Source organism: Salvelinus alpinus, chromosome 12 (genome assembly GCF_045679555.1).
Source record: "Salvelinus alpinus chromosome 12, SLU_Salpinus.1, whole genome shotgun sequence".
In the NCBI taxonomy this organism is placed as follows: Eukaryota; Metazoa; Chordata; class Actinopteri; order Salmoniformes; family Salmonidae; genus Salvelinus; species Salvelinus alpinus.
In genome coordinates this window covers 23461098-23475464 of record NC_092097.1, presented here as the reverse complement: position 1 = coordinate 23475464, position 14367 = coordinate 23461098, and the positions used below count along the sequence as shown (strand labels likewise).

At 44.1% G+C, this 14367-nt stretch overlaps 1 protein-coding gene across 10 annotated transcripts in view; it reads left to right on the top strand.

The window, feature by feature from the left end:
* Nucleotides 1-14367, top strand: part of LOC139535720 (voltage-gated potassium channel subunit beta-2-like) — a 166313-nt gene that overhangs the window by 143562 nt on the left and 8384 nt on the right. For 9 of the 10 annotated variants that reach the window (XR_011667185.1, XR_011667183.1, XR_011667184.1 and 6 more), the window contains 8 exons: nt 897-941; nt 4611-4655; nt 6551-6594; nt 7547-7633; nt 8336-8421; nt 9473-9593; nt 9908-10002; nt 13811-13931. Coding sequence is in view for 6 of the 10 variants with exons in the window: in XM_071335441.1 (XP_071191542.1) it covers nt 897-941; nt 4611-4655; nt 6551-6594; nt 7547-7633; nt 8336-8421; nt 9473-9593; nt 9908-10002; nt 13811-13931 (644 nt within the window). In the remaining 4 variants the exon portion in view is untranslated. Of the gene's footprint in view, nt 1-896; nt 942-4610; nt 4656-6550; nt 6595-7546; nt 7634-8335; nt 8422-9472; nt 9594-9907; nt 10003-10655; nt 11382-13810; nt 13932-14367 lie in introns of those variants that run through there. The other variant, XM_071335442.1, reaches the window with a different exon arrangement.

The following is a 14367-nucleotide window of genomic DNA, read 5'->3' as shown; positions in this document are numbered from 1 at the left end:
TATGTCACACATTTACATTTGTCATTTAGCAGACACTGTTTTTCAAAGCGATTTTCATGAGCAATTAGGGTTAAATGCCTTGCTTAAGGTCACATCAACAAATGTTTCACCTAGTCTGCACAGGGATTCGAACCAGCGACCTTTCGGTTACTGGCCCAACGATCTTTAGCGCTAGGCTACACGCACGCACACAGACAGAGAGTCAGATCCTCTCTTGGGAGCGGAGAACTCTATTCATGAGGAAGACATTGGTCTCCGGGGGGAAGAGATGCAAACATCTGGCATTAGCCAGAAATGTCCCTGCTCTCCCTCTGCTCTCCCTCTGCTCAAACCAGCAGTCTGCACGCACAGGCAGAGAGACATCTGATGGGGAGGGGGAGATGAGAGGCATAAGGGAAAGTGAAGCAGAGAGGGCACAGAGGCAGAGGTAGCGGATCAGTCCCTTTGTGCGTGCTATACAGTACACCGAGGTCACATTACAGGAAAACATGTCATTTGTTAGCCATGCAGCGAGGTGCTCTCTTCCTCCCAGTGACAGGAGTTATCCCAGCCCTAATGGGCGCCACGTTGGGCCGAATTAGCACCCCTACTGCTGCTAATGATTGACTGATAGGGAGCCTGTTACACACCAGCCATAGGCCTTCCAGCCTGCACCCTGCCAGGCAGCCCATTCACATTGCCATCTCTCTGAGTTGAACTCCACACGCTGTAGGAGGGCTTTGTTACGAGTCTATAAAGACACTGGAAGTGTTGTTCAGGGTTAGCACCACACATTTCTGATGTCTTCCTTTTCAATGGCTGTTCTGTTTGTTTTCTTTTGCATCATGGTATGTCTAGTTGTTGGTTGACTATGATTATCTAATATCCATTCTCTCTCTCTCTCTCCCTCCCCCCAGGGCTGAGGTGGTGCTGGGGAACGTCATAAAGAAGAAAGGATGGAGGTACTCTCATAACGAGCCATGTTTTCATAACTCCTCTACCTTATTGGAGGAGAAGGGAGCAGTGTGGTGTGTTGTGTTGTGCACCAGCAGACGGGCAGAGAGAGAGAGAGCTACAATATTAATGGAGTCAGGCAGGCGTGCAGAGAGAAAGAGAGAGAGATACAGTATTATTGGAGTCAGGCAGAGAGAGAGAGAGAGATACAATATTAATGGAGTCAGGCAGACGGGCAGAGAGAGAGAGATACAATATTAATGGAGTCAGGCAGACAGGCAGAGAGAGAGAGATACAATATTAATGGAGTCAGGCAGACGGGCAGAGAGAGAGAGAGAGATACAATATTAATGGAGTCAGGCAGACGGGCAGAGAGAGAGAGATACAATATTAATGGAGTCAGGCAGACAGGCAGAGAGCGAGAGAGAGAGATACAATATTAATGGAGTCAGGCAGACGGGCAGAGAGAGAGAGAGATACAATATTAATGGAGTCAGGCAGACGGGCAGAGATTGAGAGAGCGAGAGAGAGAGATACAATATTAATGGAGTCAGGCAGACGGGCAGAGATTGAGAGAGCGAGAGAGAGAGATACAATATTAATGGAGTCAGGCAGACGGGCAGAGAGAGAGAGATACAATATTAATGGAGTCAGGCAGACAGGCAGAGAGAGAGAGAGCGAGAGAGAGAGAGATACAATATTAATGGAGTCAGGCAGACGGGCAGAGATTGAGAGAGCGAGAGAGAGAGATACAATATTAATGGAGTCAGGCAGACGGGCAGAGAGAGAGAGATACAGTATTATTGGAGTCAGGCAGAGAGCGAGAGAGATACAATATTAATGGAGTCAGGCAGACGGGCAGAGAGAGAGAGAGATACAATATTAATGCAGTCAGGCAGACGGGCAGAGATTGAGAGAGCGAGAGAGAGAGATACAATATTAATGGAGTCAGGCAGACGGGCAGAGAGAGAGAGAGATACAATATTAATGGAGTCAGGCAGACGGGCAGAGATTGAGAGAGCGAGAGAGAGAGATACAATATTAATGGAGTCAGGCAGACGGGCAGAGAGAGAGAGATACAATATTAATGGAGTCAGGCAGACGGGCAGAGAGAGAGAGATACAATATTAATGGAGTCAGGCAGACGGGCAGAGATTGAGAGAGCGAGAGAGAGAGATACAATATTAATGGAGTCAGGCAGACGGGCAGAGATTGAGAGAGCGAGAGAGAGAGATACAATATTAATGGAGTCAGGCAGGTGTGCAGAGAGAGAGAGAGAGAGATACAATATTAATGGAGTCAGGCAGACAGGCAGAGAGAGAGAGATACAATATTAATGGAGTCAGGCAGGCGTGCAGAGAGCGAGAGAGAGATACAATATTAATGGAGTCAGGCAGGCGTGCAGAGAGAGAGAGAGAGAGAGAGAGATACAATATTAATGGAGTCAGGCAGGCGTGCAGAGAGAGAGAGAGATACAATATTAATGGAGTCAGGCAGACGGGCAGAGAGAGAGAGAGATACAATATTATTGGAGTCGGGCAGAGAGAGAGAGAGATACAATATTAATGGAGTCAGGCAGACGGGCAGAGATTGATAGAGCGAGAGAGAGAGATACAATATTAACGGAGTCAGGCAGACGGGCAGAGAGAGAGATACAATATTAATGGAGTCAGGCAGACGGGCAGAGAGAGAGAGAGATACAATATTATTGGAGTCGGGCAGAGAGAGAGAGAGATACAATATTAATGGAGTTGGGCAGAGAGAGAGAGAGATACAATATTAATGGATTCGGGCAGAGAGAGAGATACAATTTTAATGGAGTCAGGCAGGCGTGCAGAGAAAGAGATACAATATTAATGGAGTCGGGCAGAGAGAGAGATACAATTTTAATGGAGTCAGGCAGGCGTGCAGAGAAAGAGATACAATATTAATGGAGTGTTCCTCCTCAAAGCTACTGAATAATGGAATGAATGTGTCTCCTGTACTCTTTTACCTCGTCACCTGTGTGTGTGTATTGTACTTTTTTACCTCGTCATCTGTGTGTGTGTACTGTACTCTTTCACCTCGTCATCTGTGTGTGTGTACTGTACTCTTTTACCTCGTCATCTGTGTGTGTATACTGTACTCTCACCTCGTCAGCTGTGTGTGTATACTGTACTCTCACCTCGTCAGCTGTGTGTGTGTACTGTACTCTCACCTCGTCAGCTGTGTGTGTGTACTGTACTCTTTCACCTCGTCATCTGTGTGTGTACTGTACTCTCACCTCGTCAGCTGTGTGTGTACTGTACTCTCACCTCGTCAGCTGTGTGTGTGTACTGTACTCTTTCACCTCGTCATCTGTGTGTGTGTACTGTACTCTCACCTCGTCAGCTGTCTGTGTATACTGTACTCTCACCTCGTCAGCTGTGTGTGTGTACTGTACTCTCACCTCGTCAGCTGTGTGTGTGTACTGTACTCTTTCACCTCGTCATCTGTGTGTGTGTACTGTACTCTCACCTCGTCAGCTGTGTGTGTATACTGTACTCTCACCTCGTCAGCTGTGTGTGTGTACTGTACTCTCACCTCGTCACCTGTGTGTGTGTACTGTACTCTCACCTCGTCAGCTGTGTGTGTGTACTGTACTCTCACCTCGTCATCTGTGTGTGTGTACTGTACTCTCACCTCGTCAGCTGTGTGTGTGTACTGTACTCTCACCTCGTCAGCTGTGTGTGTATACTGTACTCTCACCTCGTCAGCTGTGTGTGTATACTGTACTCTTTCACCTCGTCAGCTGTGTGTGTGTACTGTACTCTCACCTCGTCAGCTGTGTGTGTGTACTGTACTCTTTCACCTCGTCAGCTGTGTGTGTGTACTGTACTCTCACCTCGTCAGCTGTGTGTGTGTACTGTACTCTCACCTCGTCAGCTGTGTGTGTGTACTGTACTCTTTCACCTCGTCAGCTGTGTGTGTGTACTGTACTATTTTACCTCGTCACCTGTGTGTGTACTGTACTATTTTACCTCGTCAGCTGTGTGTGTGTACTGTACTCTCACCTCGTCAGCTGTGTGTGTGTACTGTACTCTTTCACCTCGTCATCTGTGTGTGTGTACTGTACTATTTTACCTCGTCAGCTGTGTGTGTGTACTGTACTCTCACCTCGTCAGCTGTGTGTGTGTACTGTACTCTTTCACCTCGTCACCTGTGTGTGTACTGTACTCTTTCACCTCGTCACCTGTGTGTGTGTACTGTACTCTTTCACCTCGTCACCTGTGTGTGTACTGTACTCTTTCACCTCGTCACCTGTGTGTGTACTGTACTCTTTCACCTCGTCACCTGTGTGTGTGTACTGTACTTGTACAGTGGTGTGAGGGTCACTGGTCTGACCCTGGCCCAGGTCATGTTTACTGGCCCAAGGCAGTGTTGTATCTCCTTTGTGTGTGTGTGTGGTGTGTAGGAACCTAAAGGGTGTGTTAATAGGCACCTTAGTCATCCTGCCAGTCACGACATATAAGACTTAAGGCACGCAAGCCCTCACCTCTAGATACCGTCACACATTTTTCCAGCCCGGCCCTCTGCCCTCTCTGTTAGCCAGAGCACCAAGTACACACTCTCTTTGTGCTTCATTGTCTGTGTACGTCCTGTGTACAGAGGGTCTCACATGTAAGTTGTAATGGGTTTTCTCCCCCATCTCTTTGTAGACGTTCCAGTTTGGTGATCACAACCAAGATCTTCTGGGGCGGAAAGTATGTTGACTCTTCTCTGGGTGTCTTTGTGTCCTAATGAGAGATATGCTGCTGTGTGTAATTTGTCTGGAGTTGTGAGTGACTGGCGCTGTAATGGAGTATCTATCTAATGTAGTAGTAATGGAGTATCCAGCTAATGGAGTAGTAATGGAGTATCTATCTAATATAGTAGTAATGGAGTATCTATCCAATGTAGTAGTAATGGAGTATCTATCTAATGGAGTAGTAATGGAGTATCTATCTAATGGAGTAGTAATGGAGTATCTATCTAATGGAGTAGTAATGGAGTATCTATCTAATGGAGTAGTAATGGAGTATCTATCTAATGTAGTAGTAATGGAGTATCTATCTAATGGAGTAGTAATGGAGTATCTATCTAATGGAGTAGTAATGGAGTATCTATCTAATGGAGTAGTAATGGAGTATCTATCTAATGGAGTAGTAATGGAGTATCTATCTAATGGAGTAGTAATGGAGTATCTATCTAATGGAGTAGTAATGGAGTATCTATCTAATGGAGTATCTATCTAATGGAGTAGTAATGGAGTATCTATCTAATGGAGTATCTATCTAATGTAGTAGTAATGGAGTATCTATCTAATGGAGTAGTAATGGAGTATCTATCTAATGGAGTAGTAATGGAGTATCTATCTAATGGAGTAGTAATGGAGTATCTATCTAATGGAGTAGTAATGGAGTATCTATCTAATGGAGTAGTAATGGAGTATCTATCTAATGGAGTAGTAATGGAGTATCTATCTAATGTAGTAGTAATGGAGTATCTATCTAATGGAGTAGTAATGGAGTATCTATCTAATGTAGTAGTAATGGAGTATCTATCTAATGGAGTAGTAATGGAGTATCTATCTAATGGAGTAGTAATGGAGTATCTATCTAATGGAGTAGTAATGGAGTATCTATCTAATGGAGTAGTAATGGAGTATCTATCTAATGGAGTAGTAATGGAGTATCTATCTAATGGAGTAGTAATGGAGTATCTATCTAATGTAGTAGTAATGGAGTATCTATCTAATGGAGTAGTAATGGAGTATCTATCTAATGGAGTAGTAATGGAGTATCTATCTAATGGAGTAGTAATGGAGTATCTATCTAATGGAGTAGTAATTGAGTATCTATCTAATGTAGTAGTAATGGAGTATCTATCTAATGGAGTAGTAATGGAGTATCTATCTAATGGAGTATCTATCTAATGTAGTAGTAATGGAGTATCTATCTAATGGAGTAGTAATGGAGTATCTATCTAATGGAGTAGTAATGGAGTATCTATCTAATGGAGTATCTATCTAATGGAGTAGTAATGGAGTATCTATCTAATGTAGTAGTAATGGAGTATATATCTAATGGAGTAGTAATGGAGTTTCTATCTAATGGAGTAGTAATGGAGTATCTATCTAATGGAGTAGTAATGGAGTGTCTATCTAATGGAGTAGTAATGGAGTGTCTATCTAATGGAGTAGTAATGGAGTATCTATCTAATGGAGTAGTAATGGAGTGTCTATCTAATGGAGTATCTATCTAATGGAGTAGTAATGGAGTGTCTATCTAATGGAGTAGTAATGGAGTATCTATCTAATGGAGTATCTATCTAATGGAGTAGTAATGGAGTGTCTATCTAATGGAGTATCTATCTAATGGAGTAGTAATGGAGTGTCTATCTAATGGAGTAGTAATGGAGTATCTATCTAATGCCCTCTGGTTAATGTGATCATGTGTAATCCACACTGAATCTATATAATGGTTTTTAGTCAAGCTGAAATGTATATCATGTGATGTTGTTACTGCAATGGACTAAATGATAAAGAGAGAGAGAGATTATATGATGGAAAGACAGCAACTGCTATAATTCAACTGTGGAATGTGTTTTTCACCCATAGAGCAGAGACTGAGAGAGGCTTATCCCGAAAACACATTATAGAAGGTAAGTAATCTGCAGACGGACACACGAACAGACAGATCACACAGATCATGACATTGCCACGAAGTCAACATGTGGATGGTAGAGGGGTTACACAGAGAGATAAAGGCTCCCAATTTCAGCCCCTCTGCAGCTATTGACCTGGTTCTGTGTGTTAGTGCATGAGTGTGTTTGTGTTGTGTATTTGTGGCCTGGTGCTATGAACAATTCACTGAAGCATATTGCCAGGGGCACACGGTACAGTACATCAATTGACAGCTAGTTTATGCCACTGTCTAGCAGCGTAGACCAACACATGCTTACAAACATACTGTAGTGTGAGTTTAACACAAACTCCATGGCTTTAACATCCCACTCCTTCACACTCACCATCAACAAACATTGATATTGCTGGCTAATTAAATCAATGTCCACTCTCCGTGGCTCTGATGCACATAGTTGTCTAAAGTCAATGTAAAGTGCAGGGGATGGAAATTCCGCAGTGGAAAACAATAATCTGAGAAGGAAAGAAGAATGTGAAATCTATAAAGAGGACATAGACACCACCACCGTTGATACAATGTAGCAGTCAGAGGCTTTACCTCGATTAGGAATCTACTCTACCACCTGCTTTGTCTCTAAAAACACTCCTTTTCAAGGAGCTGGGTACTGTATAGTATGTCACACAGATCAAAGACAGGACGAGAACTTTAAATGTTGATGGTCAATCAAACAAAATACCTCCTAATTATTAACTTTGGCTCCAGGGACAAGAGACTGTTTTGATAATTGAGAGTTTGGGACTCTCTTGGGGGTTTGGAGTTGTATCTGTAGAGGAAGAAAAACCTTATTACAATCACATTTATATTATATTGAGCACGACCTCACAATAGCATAATCAATGTGATATGGCTGCAATCATTTCCCTGGACAATAGCAGTGTGTGGAACTGTGGCTGTGATGCATGTCGTTGTAGGTTTAAAGGCCTCACTGGAGAGACTGCAGCTAGAGTATGTGGACGTGGTGTTTGCAAACAGACCGGACCCCAACACTCCCATGGAAGGTAAGGAGGAACATCTTGGTCCTCTTCTGTCACTGGCTTCTGCTGTCTGCCTCTTCTCTATTCCCCTGATTTCTATTCCCCTGATTTCTATTCCACTGCTATGTTCTCTCCATCCTAGAAGCTCACATTCTGGGATGCTGTAGGTCGTCTGAGCATTCTCTGACATGGCTATGTCCACCCTAACTCACTGGGCTATATACAGTGGGCTCCAATATAACTGGCACCCCTGACTGGCAATGCACAAACAATACATTAAAAAATATAAACAATATAATTATAGAAAGAAACTGAAAATACCAACATGTGAGAAATACTGTACTACACCTCACCCCATTCTTCCTCACTGGCAGCAGTCTAACACCATAGGTAGCGTTAAATAAAAGTGAAACACTTCTTGAGCTAAAACCTAAAGTTGAATATTGTCATTCTGTATTCATCTGATGTCCTGTATGGGCCATGCTACAGTAGGAAGGTTATGATACAACATACTCAAACTGTACCTGTTACAGTTACTCTGGAGAGAGAGAGCGAGAGAGAGAGAGAGAGAGAGAGAGAGAGAGAGAGAGACTCTTATGAATCCCTATTTCGCTCTCGCTCATTCTCATTCTGTTTGCATTTTCTCTCTTGGTTGCTCACAGGCTCAAACACAGCATTGGTCTCTCCACTCACTGTAGTGTGTGTGTTTCTTTCTTTGATTGGCAGAGACGGTGCGGGCGATGACCCATGTGATCAACCAGGGCATGGCCATGTACTGGGGCACGTCCCGCTGGAGCCCCATGGAGATCATGGTGAGACGAGCTGAAAGTAAGCCAGTACAGAGTACCGGCAAAATAAAGAAAAATGTGCCTATCACAATGATTAAAACAAAGATGTCAAGAAAACTGTAGGATATTTCACCATCATTTATCATTACCGCCTGTCAGCCGCATGAGAAATTAGTGAACAGACTTGAAAACAGGTGTATACACTCTAAAATGTGGTGTGGTTCGACATGAACACTAACATTTTGCAAAGGCAGAAATGACTGGGGAAAGGGTAACAGGGATAACTAGTCAGTTGCACAACTGAATGCATTCAAGCGAAATATTGAATGCATCAGAGAGGTGCGGTGGGCTGCCTTAATCGACGACCACGTCATCGGGGACCGAGACGCGGCCGGACAGCTGTGGACGCAGCAATTCAGGCTGCTACAAGTGTGCCTAATAACAATCGCCGAATGTCATTGTACTTTCTGTGTTTTAATAGACGTGTCTTTCAATTGGTCAAATGCAGGTGCACTGTTTAGATGCTGGAATTATTTTAGTGGACAAACCTGCGCAGGTAGCCTACTTTTTAAAGTGATTTGTTTGACAATCGGATGAAAACATCATGCCTGGTTGTGTTCATGCCACATGAAAAGATAATAAATGCATTTTTACAGTTAAATTACATTTATTTGTGGACTGGCGCTATGAACACGTCTTTACTGTTAGGCCCATACATGTTTTTAGTTCATGTGCACACGGGAGGTCCCGTACCAGGAAGAAATGTAATCTACTTTCAACTCTGGGTGAGACGCACACACACACACACACACACACACACACACACACACACACACACACACACACACACACACACACAGCCTCTTCTCCTTCCGGTCATCATTCTGCCCAGACCCAGTCTCACCACGGGCAATGGCATGCCACTCACTGACTGTGTTAGACTCTGACAGACTCTGACCATAACTTTCACAGTATTGATTGATGGGCATCACAACCTTCTCTTGCTTTGATTAGCTGGTGGCCACCGTACAGTACTCTTCAGGCTGACGGCTGCTGTTCCCTGTGTGTCCTGTAGGAGGCGTACTCTGTGGCGCGGCAGTTCAACCAGATCCCTCCTATCTGTGAGCAGGCTGAGTATCACATGTTCCAGAGGGAGAAGGTGGAGGTGCAGCTGCCAGAGCTCTTCCATAAGATAGGTGAGTGGAGCTGGTCTGGACAGACTGATATAACACAACAGTATTTCATACACAGGGATAGCTATTCAATGACTAGTATTATAGTTGTAATATATCACTCTATAATTGCCGAGATATAAGTATGCTGCAGCTTACAAAGGTTTCTGTGGCAATGTTAAGCTTTTAAATACAGTAAATACTTAGCCTTACAAAAAAAGAGGGAAGAGGACAGCAGCACCCAGGGATGGATGCTCTCCTCGTCAGTCTAGACAGATGTCAATACTGAGTGGTGGTGGTGATGGGGACAGGCTGACCCCATGTTCCCATGTTCTCAGGTGTGGGGGCGATGACATGGTCACCGCTGGCCTGTGGGATCATCTCAGGGAAATACGACAGCGGGGTACCACCTTACTCCCGTGCTTCTCTTAAGGTAGTGCTACCCCCACCCCTCTTCTGGGACCCTGTTCACCTCTCTGCTTTCTCCTTTGGTCTCAGCTCGTATGTCATGTCAGCCCCTCTTCTCCCCCACCCCTCTTCTGGGACCCTGTTCACCTCTCTGCTTTCTCCTTTGGTCTCAGCTCGTATGTCATGTCAGCCCCTCTTCTCCCCCACCCCTCTTCTGGGACCCTGTTCACCTCTCTGCTTTCTCCTTTGGTCTCAGCTCGTATGTCATGTCAGCCCCTCTTCTCCCCCACCTCTCTTCTGGGACCCTGTTCACCTCTCTGCTTTCTCCTTTGGTCTCAGCTCGTATGTCATGTCAGCCCCTCTTCTCCCCCACCCCTCTTCTGGGACCCTGTTCACCTCTCTGCTTTCTCCTTTGGTCTCAGCTCGTATGTCATGTCAGCCCCTCTTCTCCCCCACCCCTCTTCTGGGACCCTGTTCACCTCTCTGCTTTCTCCTTTGGTCTCAGCTCGTATGTCATGTCAGCCCCTCTTCTCCCCCACCCCTCTTCTGGGACCCTGTTCACCTCTCTGCTTTCTCCTTTGGTCTCAGCTCGTATGTCATGTCAGCCCCTCTTCTCCCCCAGCCCTCTTCTTATCCTGGCTCGTTCCTGTCCTAACAGATATTTTCTGTGTCTTTCAGGTTCTAGAACTTGGTGTCTCCTAGATGTTTGTTTTTGAGTGCCCTGTGACAGCATGCACTGTGTACCAACTCTGTGTACCAATTCGACCATGACACGACGTGTCAGGTTGTGTCAACTCAAGCAGCTTATCTCACATTTTCACACACACAGAGGCACACGCATGCACACACGCACATACACAGATATATACGTACTGCATCACAAATTCAGAAACTAGGGTATAATCTTTCCCTGTGTTGTCACGGTGGCATACAGGATTGCTGTAGGTGCTCTGAGCATTCTCTGTGGCCCCAACCAATGTTCCCTCTAATTTGTTTCGGCACTGAGCAAATTTCAGGTCTGCTGAGCGCAAACTTGAAAGTTGTGAAAATTCTTCCAGCTCGAGTTTACTGTGACTACTGAGGCTGTACCAACTTTAAGTTACAGTTTCAGACAGTGGTCAAGAAGACTACTGTGGCTATTTGATCATAATGTAGGCCTACCAGAGTGGCCTTCCATCAAAAACAATGGAGAAAATGCATTTTAATAGGGAAATAGCTATTCTATCATTCAGCCTACAGTAGCAGCCAATGTGTGGTTTTCAATGTAGACTTTTGGAAAAAAACATGCAGGGCTTGACACTAACCTGTTTATCCACTTGTCCTTCAGACAAGGAGGTGACTGAAAATGTTGTTGTGTTGTTTGATTTCAGAAACAAAATAAAATGCATTATTATTCCCATACCATTATTAGAGAGAATCTGACAAATTATGCTACCCTCTGCCTATTGGTTACTTCGCTTATTCCTGACTGTCTCAAAATACAACACTGCCCCTTTAAGACAAAACAAAGCTCTTTACCTGACTTGCTTTTCAAAGATGTCTAGAATTGCACGTTGCTCTTGTAGGAAGCAGTCACTCCCCTATTGCTGACTGCAGTACAACTGGGATAATAACTCACTAACTAGCAAAGGATATGAACAAAATGTGCACATGTGGCTACATGCAGCTCTCAAAACAAGCGCATGTACTCACGACCACAGCTCTAAACACAGTCCAGTTCAAAGTAAATTGAACTTATCCATATATGGCAATGGTCTATTTGCATATACAGCGCATTCGGAAAGTACTCAGTCCCCTTGACTTTTTCCACATTTTGTTACGTTACAGCCTTGTTCTAAAATGGATTACAAAAAAATGTTGTCATCAATCTACACACTATAACCCATAATGACAAAGCGAAAACAGGTTTTAGAAATTTTTGTAAATGTATTAAAAATAAAAAACTTAAATACCTTATTTATATTAATATTCAGACTCTTTGCTATAAGACTCGAAATTGAGCTCAGGTGCATCTTGTTTTCGTTGATCATCCTTGAGATGTTTCTACAACTTGATTGGAGTCCACCTGTGGTAAATTCAATTAATTGGACATGATTTGGAAAGGCACACACCTGTCTATATAAGGTCCCACAGTTGACAGTGCATGTCAGAGCAAAAACCAAGCCATGAGGTTGAAGTAATTGTCCGTAGAGCTCCGAGACAGGATTGTGTCGAGGCACAGATCTGGGGATGGGTACCAAAACCTTTCTGCAGCATTGAAGGTCCCCAAGAACACAGTGTCCTCCATCATTCTTAAATGTAAGAAGTTTGGAACCACCAAGACTCTTCCTAGAGCATCTCTGGAGAGACCTGAAAATAGCTGTTCAGCGACGCTCCCCATCCAACCTGACAGAGCTTGAGAGGATCTGCAGAGAAGAATGGGAGAAACTCCCCAAATTCAGATGTGCCAAGCTTGTAGCGTCATACCCAAGAAGACTCGAGGCTGTAATCACTGCCAAAGGTGCTTCAACAAAGTACTGAGGAAAGGGTCTGAATACTTATTTAAATGTGATATTTCAGTTGTTTTTTATATATAAACTTGCAAAAAAAAATCTAAAAACGTGTATTTGTTTTGTTATTATGGGGTATTGTGTGTAGATTGATGAGGAAAAAAACTATTTAATCAATTTTAGAATAAGGCTGTAATAATTCAAGAGGTCTGAATACTTTCCGAATGCACTGTAGACCTACTGCAGCTCTGATTGGTTATGCTGCACCGATCTGTGTAGAGTCTTGTGCAATAGAATCCTACTCCGATGCGTTCTGCCTCCAACAACATCTCTTGCATAGTTGATTTTGTTTTGGTATGTGGCATTGGCTAACATTGCGTTGATTCGATCATAATTGCCACAGTAAAGGGAAACGTTGATAGTGTTAACTAACAGGGAAAACTGTTCAATCTCGTACTTCTCTCCATGGGCTGAGATTTCTTCTGAGCTCTGCACGGAAGTCTAGGTAGCTGCACGGCAGTCTCGGTGCTACTTCGCGCGCAGTTTAGAAGGAACATTGGTCTTAACCCTGTGCAGTTAAGGAAACCAGTTCTCCTTCTCGCTATGAAGCTGATTTTCTCCTGCGTAGTGTTGATTCATATGTTGTGCTGTTGATTCCTGGATAGTGTTTAAACATTCCAGGAACTTTCAATAAATTCGTAGGTTTTCCCGAAATCCCGGTTGGAGGGTCCCTGGAATTAGGAGGGAATAAGCAGGGAATCCGGCATACAACCAGGATTTATGGAAAACCATGGAAATGATTGAAATTCCTGCAATTTTGCAACCCTATTCCTGATTAACAATGGTGTGGATGGCTGATCAGTCACTGAAAGCTTGCTTGTTCCTGATCTGTCACTGTTTCAATCATTGGATCATATAGGAAATGAAATCCCTGTATCAAGGTTGCTTTTTTAGCCTATTGAAAAATATGTACATTCATAGATTTTCATAATACACATTTTCTTGGTATTTAGAATTAATTATGCACAATCTTAACAAGAATGAGACATGTATTTACATCCTAAAACATATGTGCGTGTGTTTGTACTGTACTGTATGTGTGTGAAACGTGAGAGATGAGCCAGAGTTGACCAGGTTGAGATGAGAGAGAGTGGGGGGCCTCATCTCTGCCTGCTGGGGCTGTACAGTAAAAGAAGACTACAGTAGAGTTACAATGTTGACAACCAGGTCCTGGTCTACCAAGCAGTCACGTGTTTAAAAGCAGGCCCTGGCCGACACAGGTGGTGCAGTGCATCAGTGTTGGGCAGGGCTGTGTTTTTGAGCAGGTGTGCTGTGTTTCAACAGGGCTACCAGTGGTTGAAGGACAAGATCTTGAGCGAGGAGGGCCGGCGTCAGCAGGCGAAGTTGAAAGAGCTGCAGGCAATCGCGGAGCGGCTGGGCTGCACTCTGCCCCAGCTCGCCATCGGTACGCCGACACACACTGCCGCTCTCTCTCTTTCTGTCCGTCTGTCCGTTCCTCGTCCCTCTGCCTCTCGCTTGATTCGCGCCCAGATGGTCACTGCCAGTCAGGCGGCTAACCAGAGGGTTTTCAGCTGTTGTGGTGTGTGTGTGTGTGTGTGTGTGTGTGTGTGTGTGTGTGTGTGTGTGTGTGTGTGTGTGTGCGTGCATGAGATAGAGAATGTTTGTCTGTATTATGTTGTATGTCTGTTTGTGGCAAACTAGTTCTTCTTCCTAAATCCAAACCCGCTTTATCAAGCCAGGGGTAATAACTTGCTATTGATTTTGTTTGTTAGTTTACTGTTTCGTGTTGTGTATCTATATACGACGAGGAAGTTTCTCTTTTCCCCAAGTCAGCAGTTACATGGAATGCCAGACATAAATCCAGTGAGTGGCCCATATTG